We start from the raw sequence: 19,759 nt of genomic DNA, 5'->3' as shown, positions 1-19,759 counted from the left end.
TTTATGAAAAAAAAAACTAGTGAGATTTTTAACACACTATGACAAATATTCTAAGAGGCATTGTGATGCTTTAAAAAAGGAAAACTTACAAGTACATTGGGATGCATATTGAGGGATTGACAATTAATTCAAAATAGTAATTACATTTGCTTTTTAGGGTAGCTTCTTTATAGGAATTTGGGGAGCAATTTCCTTCCTCTAGGGTAGACATTGTTTTTTCTGTTGTCTGTCCATCACAAAGTTCTGAAACTTGACAGAGATGTTCAATGCCAAGTCTAATTGTGCAAGAACCCCCCCCCCTTTTTTTTTTTGGAGGGGGGGGTGCATGAAATAAATTTTTAACATTTTCTGTACTCTACAGGGATATTTGTGAATGGGTCGAGTGTTGTATCAGAATGAAACTTGCGGATAGGATGTGTGTTAAGTGCAAATGTGTAAGAGATAAAATCAACTTTCAGGATTTCCTTTACTGTAACTTCATTTCATATATTGGGATGCTTGTGAATGCAATTTCTGCTACAGTTTTATACTGGACAACAAGATTGGATTGATGTGTTGACGGTACCACATGGAATTGTGCAAGACATTTTAGTTTTGGGTTTTTAGTCCCCTACCAACGAAGTTATGGAGGTTTTGCATTCTGTCCGTCTGTCTGTCTGTCCATCAGTCCAGCAAATCAGTTTTCCACCATTTTTCTCTGTTCTTGTAGATATTTATTTGATATTTGGTACATTGCTTTGCCATAACAAGTTACAAATCAAGTTCGAATTTGGTTTTGGTCCGTTGATTTTTCACCAAGTTATTGCCCTTAGACTTAAAAAAAATAGCAAGAATTATCAGTTTCTGGACTTTTTTTTGTGCTTGCAGATATTCATTTGATATTTGGTACATTGCTTTGCCATAACAAGTTACAGAACAATTTTGAATTTGTCCTGGTCTAGTCTCTACTTGAATAGTAGTGGATTTCCAACCATTCCTATCCTAGTTCCCCAAGTTTCCCCCTTTACCATAACCTACATAATGAACTTCAAATATTGTTGCAGAACAATAATTTTTGCAACTGGTTTTTATAGAATCATATTTAAGGTTTCCCATATTTTGATATACATATATGTACAGGGGTGTTTGTGAATGCAATTTGTGCAGACATGGACAGAAATGTTTATGGAGGGTTGTATAGAAGATGATAGTTATATTGCAAGTATACAAATGGGTATGTGTGTGTATTTTGGCATGAAAAACAAACACTAGTTCTGCACTTTATCCACGAGCATTCTACGTGTACACAGAATTGAAGTCGGTGTCCAATACCATACAATTTTTTAGGTGTTAGGATCTAGCAATGCTTACAAATATTTATATCAATTATTAAAAACAAAACATTAGTTAATGAAACTTTAGTTATATGTATCTTTTTTTCATGGTAATTTTGCTATATATTCCCAAAAAGTTTTAATTTAATGTTAAACTCAATATTTCTCTTCATATTCTCTGCCATGATACCTGATGCTCCCGCTAAAGTCAGGAGTAAACTTTTCCAACCGGTTTTCAACACTAGTGTCATGAAATACACATTTTATTTACATTATTACTCATGTTGTTCAATCAAACTTACCCCATGTATGATTGAGATATCAAAATTTTCCAAATCCAAGGGGCATAACTCTGCCAACAATTATCTGAGCAGTAACTTAACCGGCATGATACATCTATATCCCAAATTTCCATGCATGACCAAGATAATGAGCAAAAAAATAAATTGTTTTAAGTCAAAAGGGCAAAGGTCTGCCAAAACAATTTGACCTGACCCAAATGCTGACTTGACCTGTTATTCTCGTAACATCTATATTCCAAGTCCATATATGCCCGAAATAATGAGCAGACACTGCATTATTTGAAATTTTCAAGTCCGACAAACAAGCTGTCAAACATTATTCAAGCAGAACTGACCTGGATATTTTCATGATGCATCTACATACTAAATTTCAGTTGAATATGTGCATCTGTAGCAAAGACAATGGACGGAAAATGAATTTATGGACAAAAAAAGGAAATGCTATATATGCCCCAAGCATTTAATGGTGGGGACATAAGCTTATTCTTTAGACTTGGGTTCAATCAGTCTGATGAATTGCGACAAATGGATGTCACTGGTGTAGTTTGTTAATTATGAATACACAGTGATAAGACTGATCAGTGTTATGAAGCACATGTATAGGAAATTTCAATAAAGTACACAACAGGGCTACATGTACACGTAATACAAGAACAAGAAATCATGTAAAGATCTCAAAGTATTTATTGCAAAACTACAAATCACAACTATGGAATGAAGAACAAGAAAGAATAACATCGGGGAGAGAGAGCGACAAAGTAGCATTTTATGATTTAGGCTGTTATTGAGGCAAGATGCGATGCCATGCATTAATTATAGTGTCAATTATAACAGGGACCAATACAGATTTTTCCTCTTCCATTGGTGTCCCATTTGTGCCTGCATTCTATTCTTTGTGATAATGAGTTGTAGATTCAAATGTGAAACTATTTCATTTTTAAAACATTTCTTTGTAAAATTAGAAGTTATTATCCTGAGAAGTACATGTATTACATAAGTAGAGTTCCCATGCTCATATAAGCAGGCATGATTGCAGATTTTTTAAATAATATTCTTAATTTATACCTCCATTATTTTCCACTTATTTCTTCGATACTTAAATATCAGAGAATTGATTGCATGCACATACATTTGAGATCAAAACACGAGGTAGGAATTCCCAAAGTTCACCTTAATAAGTGAAAATAAGAAATTAACAGATATCAAAGTCTTTGCCAGTACATACATTTGATGGCAAAAATAGTTGCATTCCATACAACATGTGCATACAATCGAATACATGCATTTACATTTCCAATGTGTTTGCCTTTGATATCTTTACAAATTGCAATGATAGCCATTTCCTCACGAACGCGCTGAAGTTGTAAACATTGAGCTTATGAATACAGATAACTGAGAATTCTAACAGAAGAGTATGTAACACGCAGTATGTAGCACGCAGTATGTAACACGCAGTATGTAACACACTTCATGAAGCATGCCAGTGTGAAGTGTTGCAGTTCATACCCTCGTGTATTTTCCAAAAATGAAATTCATTTCCTAAATATCATCCTAAAAAAGATTTTATTTTCATCCCTTGGAGAGTCTCTGAGAACTACTTGACACAAAATGCAGAAGGAAAAAGAAATCATGTTTGCGAATATAATTATTGTTCAACAAAGGATTATAACATTTATAAAACTACATATATATATACACCTGAAGTTTTGATTCTAGATTTCAGTTTTATCTGGTTTAACATCAAATAAGCATGTTGCATCAATTTAATAACATGCAATTCAAAGTTTCAGCTGAAGGATAAGGTTACACATGTGTGAAATTCTCTAATCATCCATCATCATACACGACAGTACTAATATGTAATTACTGTATTACATCAAACACTGCACTAGCTCCGATGAGGCTAACATTTGATAAGCATATACATTATTATTTTTACTGAATAATTGGGTTTTCTTGTATAAAATGTCAGATGATTTATACAAAATTATCTTTTCCAATAAATATTTTGTAACATTTGGTTTAGCAAATCTAAACAGTGTCAAATTGACGTGAGGAAAAAAATGTTTTATTCATAATATGGATAATTTTTAAATTCTGTGTAACAGACAGCAAGAAATCCAATGCGACTAGATTAAATGTACTAGTACATATTTATATTGAAGAACTGTTCAATTTACATCAAACAAACTCATACAATGTGTTGGTATTTAAAATCAATAGATTGCTCCAAAGATTTATTGAAAAACATGCTTTAAATTGTCCTCTGTAGCACCAAAATTTACAAGTGTCATCAAACACATATACAAATTCTCTTTTAAAAAAATTATCACGATTATTTTCATGTATTGCATCACAGTATCACAACAGCAATCATTGAATGGACCTGAAAATTAAAACATAGCTCAATCCAGGCCTAACATGTCTAATGGGCCACAATTTATCATTATAATTTGGATTGAATGCTTCCCTCCAACACAGCTTTCATGTCCCTTAGCGACTGCTGGATCGAGTCTATAAATTTCATGGACACTGTCTCTGGACAGCAGTTGAAGGCGGAAACTCCAAATATTATCTGTTTTTCTTGAGGATTGTAACACACTCCGTAGCCATCGGGAACAGTGGGGCCGAACACCAGACAAGCCTCATACTTTGCTGGTACCTGATTGATGCACACGAAATAATAAATTTATTACTACAGGTGTTCATGTAATTTTAAGTTGCACCCTTCTGTAAGGGTGAGTAGAAGAACTTGACTGTTACATGCTGGTGTTCAAATCTACTCTTTTACCTGACTAGTTGAAATATTATGATGACTGCTAAGAGAATACGCCATATCCATATGTAAGGTCGGAACCTTCATGTTGTTCTGAAGGGCCACCAGTTTAAGTCCCAGTAGATGCCTATCAATTCCTTGTCCTTTTATTGCCTGCAAATCGATGAGTCATTCTATACAATGTATAGGTGCATGTAAATATGATATATTATACCTATTATTTATAAAATTGAATCCATTAACATTTCATATACATGTACCATAATTCTAAATATATATTTTATTGCTAAAATGAAGTTGTTGCAAAAATTTTATACCGAATTTAAGACGAAACCTGCTTTAAAAAACTTTATGAACAAATTATGAAACAACTACATGTGTTGATACAACATGAATGCCCCCACCTGGTAGCCAAGTAAAAATAAATTTACAACCAATAAATAAACATGTCTATACAGCCAAAACATTACCACATCAATTGGAACAAAACTGAAAAGACAAGTTGGAGTTGTATCTCCAGTATAAAACTAATTACAACAGCTCATTGTATCTCCAGTATAAAACTAATTACAACAGCTCATTGTATCTCCAGTATAAAACTAATTACAACAGCTCATTGTATCTCCAGTATAAAACTAATTACAACAGCTCATTGTATCTCCAGTATAAAACTAATTACAACAACTCAGCTCCAAATCTTCCAGCATTGAGAAAAATTGTCAATACATGTACAAATGTATGGACATGTATATGGAGTTTAGAAAATTTTCAAAGTCGAGGGACAGCCATACCAATTGAAAAGTCTGAAAAACTACAACTAAGACAGATGAACAGGAAGAGGCAACACTACACGCCCTGGCCATTTTATGGTGGTAGCATAAAAAATTTGGTTGGACTGCTTTCATTTGTGTTTAGATGTGTGATTTACTGAAATAGAGTGAAAGTACACCAGACCTCTGCCACATAGTTTTTATGCCCTGTTACTGCCTTCCTCAAAAGTTCTGCTTTCTTCTGTGTAGACACTGCAGGGTCCAACATGCCTTTAGAAAACTCAAAAGACTCAATAGAGCAAGACCTGATGGTGTCCGTCCTACCCAGCTGAAACTGACGCAATGAGGCAGTCTCGTAAGTGGCACAAGGCTTGGAATATAACCTTTGTAAAGACAATATCAAAATTTAAGAAAATGAAATGTAAGTTAAAATTCAAGTTTTAAAATTACCATTAAGATGCTAAAATGAGCATGATATATTGCAGTAATAACAAGTCTTGTTTACAAATTCTTGATTTTACTGTGTCATGAAATATTTCTTATACTTGGACTTAATGTTTTAATAAAATTCGAAAGATTTAAAAAATCCAAAAATTTATGTGTCTACATGTACCTGAAATATGCCAACTGAAAAGCCATCTGCAGATAGCTATCTGGACTCAGTTTCTGGCTTTTGGGGAAGTTTTTACCATACTCCGTAAATTTAAACACATTCAAATCCACATCTTTGACCATCCTGAAATTTTATTTTCATTCATTTCAAAATTAAAACTTTCATTTGTAGCTACAATTTATTCAAGGTCCAGATGAAAATGTATTATATCACTTCAAGTGTCTTGAAATTTATTAATAGTATCATTTGTAATATCAAAACTAGAACTGTTCTTTCGGGATTAATACCCCCCGCAGGGGACACTATATAATGGATAAAAACAAGACTTGCTCAGATCAAACCAGAAGTTGTCTAATCAAATGGTCATCTAGTATATTATTTTTTTTATGGAAAATGTTGCTTTAAACAAAAAATCAATGAATAAATCAAATATTAAAATATTTCCGGTGATGCTCAATATTTCAGAGAATTTAATTGCTAAAGTATGAACACACCACCACACCAAAAGAAAATGGATCTATAGAAAATGGAAATATTCATATATTCACTATAAATCAAAATGTTAAGTACATAAATGTTATTTTACTTTAATAAAAAAAAATGTACTGTATGTAAAAGGTCTGATTCAAACCTTTTAATTTGTTTCTGAAATATTCTCCAGACAAAGAGACACTTTTATTACAAAAGAGAAATTAGCATAACTTTTTAATACTTTTTAAAATATTCTAATTTGAAATAAGAAATGCATACCTTTAGTCTAAGAACAATGTATTTACAATGTGTAAATGAAATCTCTTCATGAATTTTTAAGATATATTCCTTTTAGTTTAAAAAATGACTAAATCCATAAATAGAAAAATTGTCCAATCAATATGAAAATACCAGCTGCACATCTTCATATGGTGAGTAATGAGCGTATAAACTTTCAGAAAAATCCATTCACTAGTTGTTGTTTTTTAAGAACATGCAGGACAAAATCATGTCTACAAACAGACATGCTGATTTCAATATTTAACCCCAACCCCCCAACAAAAGCTTCGCTTGTGGGGGGGGGGGGGGGGGGGGGGGGGGGGGTTTACAGAAGAAACTCATGTGATGAGCTGCTTACGAATCAATGTTTTCAACAGCTTCCTCTATATTGTTCTTTAACTCCGGGAATGTGATGTTGAACTTGAGCTTCCTCGGTGCTTTCACATCTGGGGCAGGTGCTGACTTGTCCTCGCTTTTACTGCTGAAAAAGTGAAATGTTAGCAATAAAAATAGCACTATGATGAGGGTCAAAATGATTTTTGTATTCTCAAGTTTAAGTATCATTAAACCATTTATACAAAAAGTATTTCAGGCAGAAAGATGGTAACTGGTCATCTGCTATCCGTCAGTATTTCTTCAATCTTGCCGTATGTGTACAATTTTAAGTATTTTATTTCTTCTCAAAATCTTAATACTTTATAATGTATAAGGAAATGCATAAGGAAAGATATAGATTGAAAATACATGTATAAGATTTACTGGTGAATTGGTTCAAGAATTTTATAACCAACCAATTACAATATCTGATCTAATTTCGGGATGTTATTTTTTGTCAAACATCAAGATATGCATTGTATTTTCTAAAATATATACTTTAAGCATTAATGTGTCTGGTCTTGTGTCGGATTTTTTGTCCTGTTTAACATACCAGTAATCTAGGATATGGTCGACTATGGAAATAATGGGGGGTCCTTCTGCTGTCGTGTGCTCATAGTTCAATCCACAAACACCATTCTTTCCAACAATAAACTGCAACAAACAAACCAGATATGTCGGAATGACACAAATCACTAGCTAGCAGCAAAGTTAGACTGGAGCATTACACTACAGCAAAATGCCACACATAATTTGATAGCCAATTTCTGTATGAGTAATTGAATTACATTTTCCCAATGTATAAAGCTATTACAAATTGCAAGCAAAAACTACTATTATATAGCCTATTTTGTACCATGCATGAAAATTCAAATTCATGATTTCTTTTTAAAGCAAGATATTCCCCTCACAAACTTATGTACAGTGTTTTACTCAAGGAGTTTGTTTTCTATGACACTAATTAACAAACATGACAATAATGCCAGGAGTTGTAGAACTTTACTTAGGGTAGTATCAGCCTTAAGCTGTGACATGCTTTCTTTCGTATTGTATGAATAAAAGGTCCTAGCTTAAAAACTGTGACGGAGTAGATGGACAAAAACCAAGAACTCTGTATAAAATATTTCCCAAAATTTACCTAGTTCAACAACCAGTCATTTTTTTCGAACTTCAAAGAAAATTAGAAAATTGTTGGGAATCAAAACCCTTGCAATACTCACATCTTCCACTTGGAGTTGTTTACAAAAACCTTCACTTGAAACTGTGATAGGAGTAAAATGAACAAACCACATACCCACTTACTCACTTTATAATATTTCCTCAAAACTAATTAAGTTCAACAACCTGTTAAATAAGGAGTTAGACAAATCATCATCATCGGATACCATGAGTAGAAGACGAGATCAGCCGTGGGTATCCGACGACGACAAATCATGTATCCTCCATATAACATTATACAAATAAAGCAGCAACTCCTGCAAGATATGTTAAATTGGTGATTCAATACCCATACAAACACTCTAAGATATAAGAAAGCCCTAACTTTAGAACTGAAAGATGGGCAAACCATGTACTCTCTTTGTAAGATTTCCTCAAAACTGACTTAGTCCAACAACCAAAAATCTATAAAAAAAAAAATCAAAGTCCTTGTCACATGCACATCTTCAATACCCATATAAACACTTTGTAAAATAAGAAGGTCCCAGTATGAAAACTGTGCAAGTTAAATGGACAAATCATGTACCCTCAATATAACATAAATTTCAAATAAAGTGGCAAAACTCCTGCAAGATATGTGACAGATTAATGAAAACAGAAAACCCCAAATGGAAGGACAGACAGACTTTGCTGTACCATAATATGTCCCATCTAGAGATAAGGGTATAACAAGAATACCACCAACAGTACATAATACAGGTGTATAGGGTGTTTTCCTTGCACATGATTTGTAGAACTTGACTTCAAGTAGTATCAGCAGTCATCAGGGTATGACATACTTTATTTGCATTGAAAAAACAAGACAAATCATGTACTCTCTATGTAATATTTCACTTGACATAAGATGTATGTGTACCAAGTTTGATGGTCCTAGCCCCAACGGTTCAGTCTGTATCCTGCTACTATGACCTTGACCTTGAAAAACAATAGGCATCCTCCACTTGGCATAAAATGTATGGGTACCAAGTTTGATGGTCCTAGCCCCAACAATTCGGTCTGTATATTGCCTACAAGGTTTTCCTACTAAGTGATACTGTGACCTTGACCTTTGGCATCTCCTTTCATCATGGTGATCAAATGTACCAAGTTGTAATATCCTGGATCTTATGCTTCCGTTTGCATCCTGCCTACAAGGTTTTCCTACTAAGTGATACTACAACATTGACCTTTGACCTTCAAAAACAAAAAAGCTTTCTCCACTTGGCATGAGGAGTATGTGTACCAAGTTTGACAGTCCTAGCCCTGATAGTTCAGTCTGTATTCTTGCCTACAATGCTTACCTATTAACTGATACTACAACCTTGACCTTTGGCCTCGGACCTGGAAAAATAATAAGCATCTTCCTCTCATCATGGTGATCAAATGTACCAAGTTGCAATATATTAGAACTTATGGTTTGGTCAGTACCCTGCCTACAAGGTTTTCCTACTAAGTCATGCTGCGACTTTGACCTTTGACTTCTGACCTTGATAAACAATAGGCATCTTCCTCTTATTAAGGTGATCAAATGTACCAAGTTTGACGGTCCTAGCCCCAACAATTCGGTCTGTATCTTGCCTACAATGTTTTCCTACTATGTGATACTGTGACCTTGACCTTTGACCTTGAAAACCGATAGACATCTTCCTCTCATTATGTTGATCAAATGTACCAAGTTGCAATATCCTGGAGCTTACTGTTTGGTTTGTATCCTGCCTACAAGGTTTTCCTACTAAGTAATACTGCAAACCTTGACATTTGACTTCTGACCTTGATAAACAATAGGCATCTTTCTCTCATCATGGTGATCACTTCTGACCTTGAAAAACAATAGGCATCTTCCTCTCATCATGGTGATCAAATATACCAAGTTGATAGTTGGAGTTAAATAACTATTGACACTAAGAGACATCACAAGATATATGTCACAGACTATTTTTACACCCGCCCATAAATCAAGTACAAAATGTCATGGCTGAAGATGACTACGAGTAAAATTGTTGTTCAAGAAAACTGAATTCTATGCTATTTTATAAATCCATGGGCCAAAACTCTGTTAAAAAATCAATTGGAGTGAAAATCAAAAATCAGATAATATCTGTAAACTCATCTGTAACTATAGTAAAAAAAAACAACCCACCAACAGTAGATCTACCAGTCAGAGCAAAAGTTCAAAGCTGATCTGTAACTCGTCAATATACAACTGCACACCAAACGTAGCTCAATACCCTTTAGCATATTCCAAAGAAAACAGAAAGTGGGAATGGACTAACATTGGACAAAGAGATCCCTATGTGTCTGTCATAGCAAGTGACAAATTACTGTTGAAATTCAACACCAGACCTGTAGTGTTTTGTCACACCATCTGTTGGCTGAGTTCAATTGACTCCCTCCTCCATGCAACATCATTCTGGCAGCTGTGCTTTCTTCCTCCCCGGCAGCACTATCTGGAAGTTGATTGTCTACGCAGATCACACAGATACTGCGATGCAGTTCTGACAATGAAACCTTGTTTTCCTTGTCTAAAATAGTTGTAACCAAACATTAAAGAACATTGCATGATTTATATTAGGGGTGAAACGATGCATCGCGGTGCGGACGAATCACGATGTAGTAGCCTGGATTCGATGTTCGATTTATTCGGGGTCTGTTTCGGTTCGATACGGTTTTAAAATCATAGCACACATTGCTCTTGATAACACAGTTTCTGATTAGCCAATGGAATTGAAAATTACCCAATCAACATACGAGTAAACTTTGCTGTATCAAAATGGACGCAGTCGAGTTGAAAAATGCACAGCCAATGTATAAATCCTGGGTATGGCGACATTTCGGCTTTAGGACAAGTGATAAGAGTGTTGCTCTATGTTAAACGTTTTTACATTATGTAGAATTTATTTGCAGAGAGCAATAAATACAACGAAACATGAAAAAATCTTAGCATTATAAAGAATTTGGTACATGCTATTGTATCGAATCGAAAATCATTGAATTGAGACTAAAGTATCGAAAATCGAATCGAATCGAGAAGGTACTGTATCGTTTCACCCCTAATTTATATGTAGCACTTTCACAGACTAATTTCAAACAAGCTGGTAAATTGGATGAACATTTTATTTCCCACTAAATAATTCTGACCTTTAAGAAGGAGTTCATAAGACTTGGCCCACTTGTTGCGGTTCTCTGTGGTGAGGAGACCTATTGGGGTCTCGACTTCTTTAGATTGTCTCACAACATGTTTCAGTTGTACATGAAGCTGTTCAGTATTAAGTGGCTGGTTGTTACTGCCATACAAATCCATACTAAAAAACTTCAATAAAGAAACAAAATAATACTTTATACATAATATAAAGTAATTGCTCTTTACTTCTTCACCGACTATCGATTGTCTGCAAAATTTATGAATCTTTTTAATTTATTCAAGTTGTCAAAATTCAATTTGAATGTTCCCTCTGCTTCAACTCACAGCATTGTTATGGGCAATGATCACATGCCTAGGAGGATTGGCCTCATCTGGGGGGTAGCACACCCATGTGTCCTTTTTCCTCCCTGGAATACGGCAGCCGCAGAGAATCTTATAATACTGCATCATGCATAATGACTGTTTCCCCATCTTCTCAACAGGGAGGGTTTGTCTGACAAATAGCAAACATTTTATAAATATATTTTGAACCAAAAGTCACAATATGAATATCATTTCAAATTCATCTAATGCATTATCAAATTGCATTATAAAACAAATTAAATGATCAGGCCTTATTGCATGAAATACTTATTACCAATGATTCTGTTAAATTGCAAAATAATTACTGTTTTGAATTTGAATAGTAAAAACTCACTGATCTATCATTGTCTTGTAACTTAGAAGTCCAGATATCAACTTGGCTGTAAATCTGTAACGGAAAAACATTTTTTTTTTAAAAAAAACAGCGATTCAGTATCATATTCCTATGTAAAATGTTAAATTTCTCTTGTAGTCTTTCCCTGACCCAGAAAGTCAAGGCATAAACAAACTGAATGAGGATACATGCATATTAGTTTTGGCTTGTGTTTCTTGATAAGATTTTCATAGAATTATCCTAAATATTCAATGTAAAACTTTGAACCCTATTGTGGCCCCAACCTAGTCCCAAGACTCATGGTTTCAAAAACTTTAATCTTCTATATAAAAGAAAGGTTTCATGTAAGTTTTACCTTTTCTGGCTCAGTGGATCCTTAAAAGTAGAACATTTTTTAAACACTCTACCCTATTTCTTAATTATCTCCCTTTGGAAGGAGGCCCTTAATTTAAAATATAGTTGAATCCTCTTAATTCATGGATGCTTTATGGAAAGTTTTGTTGAAATTGACCCATTGGTTCTTGAGAAGGAGTTGAAAATGTTCCAAATTAACAGAAAAGCTTGGGTAAATTAATGAACTTGACCTACCTATATGAGGATGCTTGCACATCTACTTAACATATTGTACCTGTGCAGTTCTTGAGAAGAATGTTAAAACATATTGTACCTGTGCAGTTCTTGAGAAGAATGTTAAAACAATTTTTATATATATATATATATATATATATATATATATATATATATATATATATATTGTATTCCTATGTATTACTTTGAACCCCTATTGTGGCCCCATCCTGGCCCTTGGGGATTTACATACGAAAGCTTTTAGGTATACATATTTTGACTTTCTAGTTTAATGTTTCTTGAGAGAAGACTTTATATACACACAATCCTATTTTCAAAACTTTTCCTAATCATCATCCCTTTATTGGGGATGTGGTCCTTCATTTTAAACCTTGAATTCCCTTTACCCAGGGATGCTTTGTGCCATGTTGATTGAAATGGGTCTAGTTGTTCTTTTTAAAAAAAGAAAAAGTCGAAACTGTGAAGATTTCACAGAGAAATGACAAACACCTGGACAAACATGATAAGATACTCCATGTGCTCACCTGAGTTGTCCCTCTTTGTCTGAGTAGTTCTGTTTGGGGAACACCACCCCAGGACTGACGTTAACTGTTACAGGCTGACGGAAATCTAAATATGCGGTGTTCATCCACCAGTCAGATAGCTAGCAGTAAAACAGAGGGAATATAGAGTTCAAAGTTACAGTTACAATGTTCTCTTGCATATACATCTATATGTCTGAAGAATTAAATCTCTGTGTGATCGAAGATCAGAATTTATCACTGTTATTTGCTTATTTCACATTTCTGTTGTACAATTGACTTCACGTTCTACGTTCTGATAAATAGTTAATGGACAGTGAACAGAGGTCTTCACCATCACTACTCTAACAGTAATACAATTTTATCGTTACTCTTTGGGGGTCTATCAATACAAATTTCAATGTATTCTTGTCCACATAAACATAATGTAGCTGAAGCATCAAAATTATGCCTACCCAATTTGTCTCCCTTTGTGCTCGTTTTTCCAACAGATTTTGCAACTTTGGACCTGGATCTTTTTCAAAGTCTTTAACTATCTACAATAAATATAACTCCACTGTCATTTTCACAACTCGACATAAAACAATGTCTTTAACTATCTACAATAAATATAACTCCACTGTCATTTTCACAACTCGACATAAAACAATGTCTTTAACTATCTACAATAAATATAACTCCACTGTCATTTTCACAACTCGACATAAAACAATGTCAGTTTCAATCTGATCAAGAATTTTCTTTTCTATCTGAATAATTCTCTTTGAAAAGTAAAGTGAATTCTGACAAAAGTATAAAAAAAATTTAATTAGGAATCATCAATGAAACATGAATTTGCAAATATACGCAAATGTCGAATCGTAAAACCAAAATAACATACATATAAGAAATTTTTTAATTCACTATATGACTGCATCATGGATGCATTAATTAATTTACAATAAATGACTTTATCATGAGTGTGTTGTGATGAATTTCATCAACAGAATGGGTCAAGTTTTGGCAGCTGTAACTCATTGCAACTTCGTGCAACACTTGATTAGTAAAATAAAAGTTATATATCCATGCACCAGTTTTAATTTGTGTCAACATTTAGTAATTCAACTGAAGACATCAGACATGGACTTTGGACCTTGAACATTTGTATGCTACATATTCCTATTACTGGAGTGTCAAGAGCATGTCTCATCTTAGTGAACTTCAGAGATTAAAGTCCATGTTATTTTTTTTTTTTTTACATGACTTTAAAATCTTTAACACTCCAATAATTATGAATGCTTTATACAAGGAATTGAATATGTTTGTCACTGAGCATTCCCAGTAACTTTACTAGTAGTATCTGATAAGTGACCCAGAATTTGACAAAAACTTCAGCTGGACAATGACCTATGGCTGTAAATGAGATAAAATTTAACTTTGCATTCATTGTAAATATTAAACTAGTGAATACATTTATGATAATTACACACCCCATTCATATACATTTTTACTTTACAAGAAAGTCTGAATAATGACATAATGTAATGTCTGAAAATGTCCAAAATAACAAGCAAAACATGATTTTGAAAATCTCAATCAAGTTTATAACAAAATCTATATATCATTTAATAACTTTTACCGTTTGTGTTAGAGAAGAAAAATCTGACTTACAAATTGATTTGTAAATTTACCTTTAAAGTGTTGGCATACTCTTCATCGGACAGAAGGGGCTGGACCGTCCTCAGGTATTTCTGGACGGTCTGCTCCAGGGGAGGGACAGGGAGTTTAGGAAGGGAGTCCTGGACAGAGAACATCCTCCCCACAAATAACTTCCCATCTGTCTGCATTTTCTGGATGTTACATGACACGCGCTGGATCTGTCAACAAAATCAACAGGTAATACCGACCTTTCTCCACATGAAGTACACCAAGGGTTTAATTTAAGACAAACTTTATCTCATGAACATGAATTTTCTTTCACTAATTTTGCAATGACGATAACTATACCTCACATGCCCATTGCACTAAACAAATGTAAACAAAGCTGTTGCACTTGCCAAATGAAGGGAGATAACTTTGTATATCAGTCTAGTTTGTGACCTTGTGACTCTCCTATTGGCACCAATTTAAATCTTACAAAGTCAAACTGGGACAAATCTTGTCCTGTATACCCAGACGAGAAATATACAAATTACAGACTACTTGTTTACTTAATACATCCATACTAACTTGAATCATTGACAACTACTAAATATATGGATCTTTTTACTCGTCGAAGCCAATTAATCATACAACTTACAAGTTTTTTTCTTCAGATTTATCAAATAGATAATATATGCAGAACTTCAAACTGAAGTAAAACTGCTGCACTACTTTGCTTTAAAACAATATGATTAACATTCATTTTAAAGTAAATCTTATATAATAAGTTTATAGACCTCTTTAATGTGAAAAAGGAAGGGAGAAAATGCAACTGATGAGGTGTACCCGGGACCCCTGAACCTCCAGTCAAGTGCTCTAACAGTGGAGCCATCTGGTCACTAGCAACCAAACCAGTCTGCCCTGTGGCCCAAATCTCTTACCCTGTGGCCCAAAGCTCTTTCCCTGGGGCCCAAATCTCTTACCCTCGGGCCCAAATTCCTTACCCTCGGGCCCAAATCTCTTACCCTGGGGTAATGAATTTCACAACTCTGTTAAATCAATGCCCTCAGTTGGTCTGAAACAAATAGCCCTCTAATAAGAGAATTGTTTATATACACTGGGTAAAATCATGATATTGAATAAGAATGTTTTTTATATATTCATACACCGGGGAGAATTAGGACATTATGTAAGTCTTTCAGAGCGTTTTATACTCAGTGTACGGAATCTACAGTGGATTTGTATAATTGGACTAACCCAACCTGTTTGCAAATCTTCATTCAAGAGACAAGGTGATGAGGGAAAACATGCATTACAAATTTGGCTCACTTAAGATTTTGTAATAGTTAATAATGCCAATAAAGTGCACCACCACAGCATATGCTATGCCTGTCAGATGTTTATTCATCATAAGCAGATGAAAGTGCAGGACACAAAATAATGTCAACCTTAATTGGTGCATAGTTAGCACCAATATCTTTTGCTTCAAGGTCTGAGGTAAAATAAAGATTATTTATCTTGTAATGTGTCTATTGCATATCGCAAATGACTTATCAATATAAATATCTCTTGAAATGTTCAAAACCATCTTGATCAGATAAACAGTCATTCGTAGTCAAATCAGTGTATAAAGAATATCTTAACAATAGGTATGAAACATGTCAGACAGACAATAATGTTAGAAACAAAATAAGTATTCATAGTAATTGTTATGTAGCTATATTTTATGAAAAAATGTGTATTTCTATTGCATTATTCTCTGACATATGTAGGGATTACCTCCCTTAAAAGACAATCTGATTAAAATCAGATCCTTTGATCTACACAAGGATCTGAAGTAACCCAATAGAGGGTCACGTCCGCATGACCTTTCGTTAAACTAATCAAATACACACTGTCAGATTTCTGCCAGCGATGTCTTTGTGTCAATTTACATATGTTAAAGATGCCCATGATCAGAGGCTGCACACCTGTCAACACATGCAATGTAAATAATATATGCATTCCCTACGGGTTTTGTTTTATTTGCCTGTTAGAAATACCAATGGAGAGGAAACAATAAAAAAAATCTTGGATAGAAAATTCAAATTGACCGACGAAAGAAAACAGTTGATTTTCAGCGCTCTAAACCTCAACATCGCTGAAAGAACCGATACAGGCGTGTGCCAGAAATGTTTAGGTCAGTACAAAAGATTAAAGAATCCTTAGAACTAAAAGACAACTATTTGAATTGTAACCATCACTATTCATACATGAATCGACAATTTACAAAATTTGGTTGTATATTTATCTCGTGCGTTTTGTTGTTTGTGCGAATCAAATAAATTAGGCATTAATGCAAAAGTTTTGAAGATCCTTATGCAAGTACATACAGTTTCATAGTGTGGAACAAACTTTGTGGGAGAGAGATTACTGTGACTTGTTTACGAATTAACTAGGACGTCATTATCGGTATGGTGCAATCTGATGCAGTCTGTCTGTCTGTATGTATGCAGGGTTTGACACTAAGGCACGTCCGACCGACCGAGTCTACTAAATTATAGGTCCGGTCGGGTAAAATGTTGATTTCCTAGTCCGCCTGGTCGTGTTTAATAAATAAACAAATTTAAGAAACTTTACTTAAATCATAAGATATTTTATTCTTTATAAAAAAAAAATGTAGAGAGTTTGTGAGCAATTTTTCTGGAAAGTTGGTCAGGGCTAGTGGATGTAAGGTAAGGTCTAGCATAAATCATTTGAAGTAGCCCGATTGGTCTAGTGCTCAAAAAAGTTAATGTCAAACCCTGGTATGTAAATGGGTGGTCCCTGTCAACATGGTTTGAATCCACTAAAGCTAACACTAAAAGGTGCTTGCATATCAATAAATGCCACAAGATATGATTATAATCTACCGATTATAAAGTCTCCCAAACGAAGTACTGGCTGTATAAAAGTGGCCTTTTCTGAGTATTACTATTTTTCTCCCTTGACAAAATTCATGCCAATTTTTACTTCATTTAAAAAATCTAAATCACAAAGGCTTTGATTTGAAATTTTTCAACAAAAAAACCCCCATTTTTTCTTCAGTAAAACTGATGTCACTTGACCTTGATCCTAGTTTGTAGGTCACAACATCCTCTTATCATTTTTGATGATCCCATGTCTCGATCAGTCCTGGTTCTAAAGTTATACAAGTTTTTATAATCAAGGTCAACGGTCAAGGTAATTGGGAATACTAGTTTGTAGGTCACTACACCCTTTTATCATTTCGGAAGATTCCATGTCTCTTATCAGTCTCAGTTCTAAAGTAATACCATACTTAGTTTAGGGTAAGATCATTTGACCTTGATACCAATATGTAGATCTCATCATCCTTTTATTATTTCTGAAGATTCCATCTCTTTATCAAACCTAGTTCTTAAAGTAATACCAAATTTATGATCTAAGGTCAAGGTCACTCGAGTCGCTTGACCTTGATACTGACTTGTAGATTTCATCATCCTTTCATAATTTCTGAAGATCCAATGTCTCTATCAATTCCAGTTGAGTTATAAAATTATATGAGTATGCATGTTCAAAGTCAGAGGTCAAGGTCACTGGCGTCACTTGACCTTGATACTAATTTGTAGGCCCTGTCATTCATTTCTGAAGACTCCAGGACTCTATCTATCATATTTGTCAAGTTATATCTGTTGAATTTTTTAATCAATTTCCCCCCATAAAGTTCTATGTTAAACCCCAACCCCATTTGATTCCCCCAAACTTGGTCCCAGAAGTCTCAAATTGAACAAGTTAAAACTACACAACTTATCATTGTGCATGAAGATGCTTGCACATTCATTTCATAAATTGTATTTTTGTGTTCTTTGTGTCTTCACTGTATGTTCAAATGTACTTTGAACCCCTGTAATGGCCCCATCCTGCCCATCAGAAACAAATTTGAATCTATGAGGATTGAGGATGCTTGCAAATCAACTCTGGACCAATTGTCTAGTCCTTGTTGGATGCAGATAAATTATTTTTAAAAGTTATTAACTTTCCCTTAATTACATGCTTAACACACTAAATCTGAATTCACTTTAGGAAAGATGCTTAAACCCTGTTGTTCTTAAGAACAAGATTTTTAAAGCCCCAACACTGTGCAAAAATACCAATAATACAATTAAAAGTTATACCAGTTCATAACTTTTAAAACTAATTCATCTGCATCATGTAAATTTAAACAGAAATCTTAAACATTACAGTGGCATGCCACTTATGTTCCACTGTAGGTTTGTCTTCAATGTAGGTGAAAATACCTATCATCAAAAAATAAGAATTAATGGTATTAAAATGTAGAAAGCTTTTTAAGTTGACACATTTAATCCATCAAAATCAGGAATTCCTCTTTATATGTTTGCTGGTATTAAAATGTATTTCATTCAACACACTGTTGGTCCTGAGATGGCTAAAGACCTTGTAGCAAATATTTTCCGTTGGACAACAGGAAGATCAGGTGTTCCAGCTTCACTGTTGATAAAGCGGATGTTGTATTTAGATTCTGAATTTTGTGTACTTTAAATCAAGATTTTTTAAAAGTAGTTTTTACTACTAGTAAACAATTCAAAAATCCTTTTTATATGTATTAACAGGTCTGAGGAAGGGAGAAAATGCAACATACCAGACCGGGATTTGAACCTGGGCCCCCTGAATCTCTAGTCAGGTGCTCTACCAACTGAGCTATCTGGCCAAAGGTGACTGAACCCGGCTGACGGCTACATTCCTCCCTCCTTAAATCCCGGGTTTACGTTAACTGGTCTTGGGAGCTGTCACAATAGGGGACCAGTTAAAAGAAAAACAGGCTTACGTAATCAGAGTTGTGATTTAAACCTGTGACAGGGGCATGTTGAAAATGGATTAAAAGCAAGTAAGTTTTGATTTCCTTGTGACGGTTTTGTGCATTGCTGTTAAATGTTTGAAAACAACTTGTCTACTGCGTAAATCCTGGCACATCCGAGTCGAAACGTCGGTCGAAGAATAAACCGTCACCGACTCCGGCATTTACACGTTTTCCAGAATCAAAACATGAATGCTTGCAAAGAGAAGTCGATGAAGGCTATGCCTCTCGACTTCTCTA

General features: G+C 34.4%; 1 protein-coding gene across 3 annotated transcripts in view; it reads right to left on the bottom strand.

Moving 5' to 3' along the window:
* Nucleotides 1-2,281: 2,281 nt before the first annotated feature.
* Nucleotides 2,282-19,759, bottom strand: part of LOC125680869 (carnitine O-acetyltransferase-like) — a 17,921-nt gene continuing 443 nt past the window's right edge. The window contains exons 1-14 of one of the 3 annotated variants that reach the window (XM_048920667.2): nt 15,031-15,084; nt 14,715-14,900; nt 13,500-13,580; nt 13,048-13,166; nt 11,936-11,989; nt 11,563-11,731; nt 11,235-11,406; nt 10,440-10,618; nt 7,453-7,553; nt 6,883-7,005; nt 5,775-5,897; nt 5,346-5,544; nt 4,407-4,544; nt 2,282-4,277 (exon numbers count right to left, since the gene is read on the bottom strand). In XM_048920667.2, coding sequence (XP_048776624.1) covers nt 4,062-4,277; nt 4,407-4,544; nt 5,346-5,544; nt 5,775-5,897; nt 6,883-7,005; nt 7,453-7,553; nt 10,440-10,618; nt 11,235-11,406; nt 11,563-11,731; nt 11,936-11,989; nt 13,048-13,166; nt 13,500-13,580; nt 14,715-14,870 — 1,830 coding nt within the window. In that variant the 5' untranslated portion in view covers nt 14,871-14,900; nt 15,031-15,084 and the 3' untranslated portion in view covers nt 2,282-4,061. Of the gene's footprint in view, nt 4,278-4,406; nt 4,545-5,345; nt 5,545-5,774; nt 5,898-6,882; nt 7,006-7,452; nt 7,554-10,439; nt 10,619-11,234; nt 11,407-11,562; nt 11,732-11,935; nt 11,990-13,047; nt 13,167-13,499; nt 13,581-14,714; nt 14,901-15,030; nt 15,085-19,759 lie in introns of those variants that run through there. The other 2 variants (XM_048920664.2, XM_048920666.2) reach the window with 2 other exon arrangements.

Source organism: Ostrea edulis, chromosome 2, assembly GCF_947568905.1.
Source record: "Ostrea edulis chromosome 2, xbOstEdul1.1, whole genome shotgun sequence".
NCBI classification, from domain to species: Eukaryota; Metazoa; Mollusca; class Bivalvia; order Ostreida; family Ostreidae; genus Ostrea; species Ostrea edulis.
This window is presented reverse-complemented; position numbering and strand designations above follow the sequence as displayed.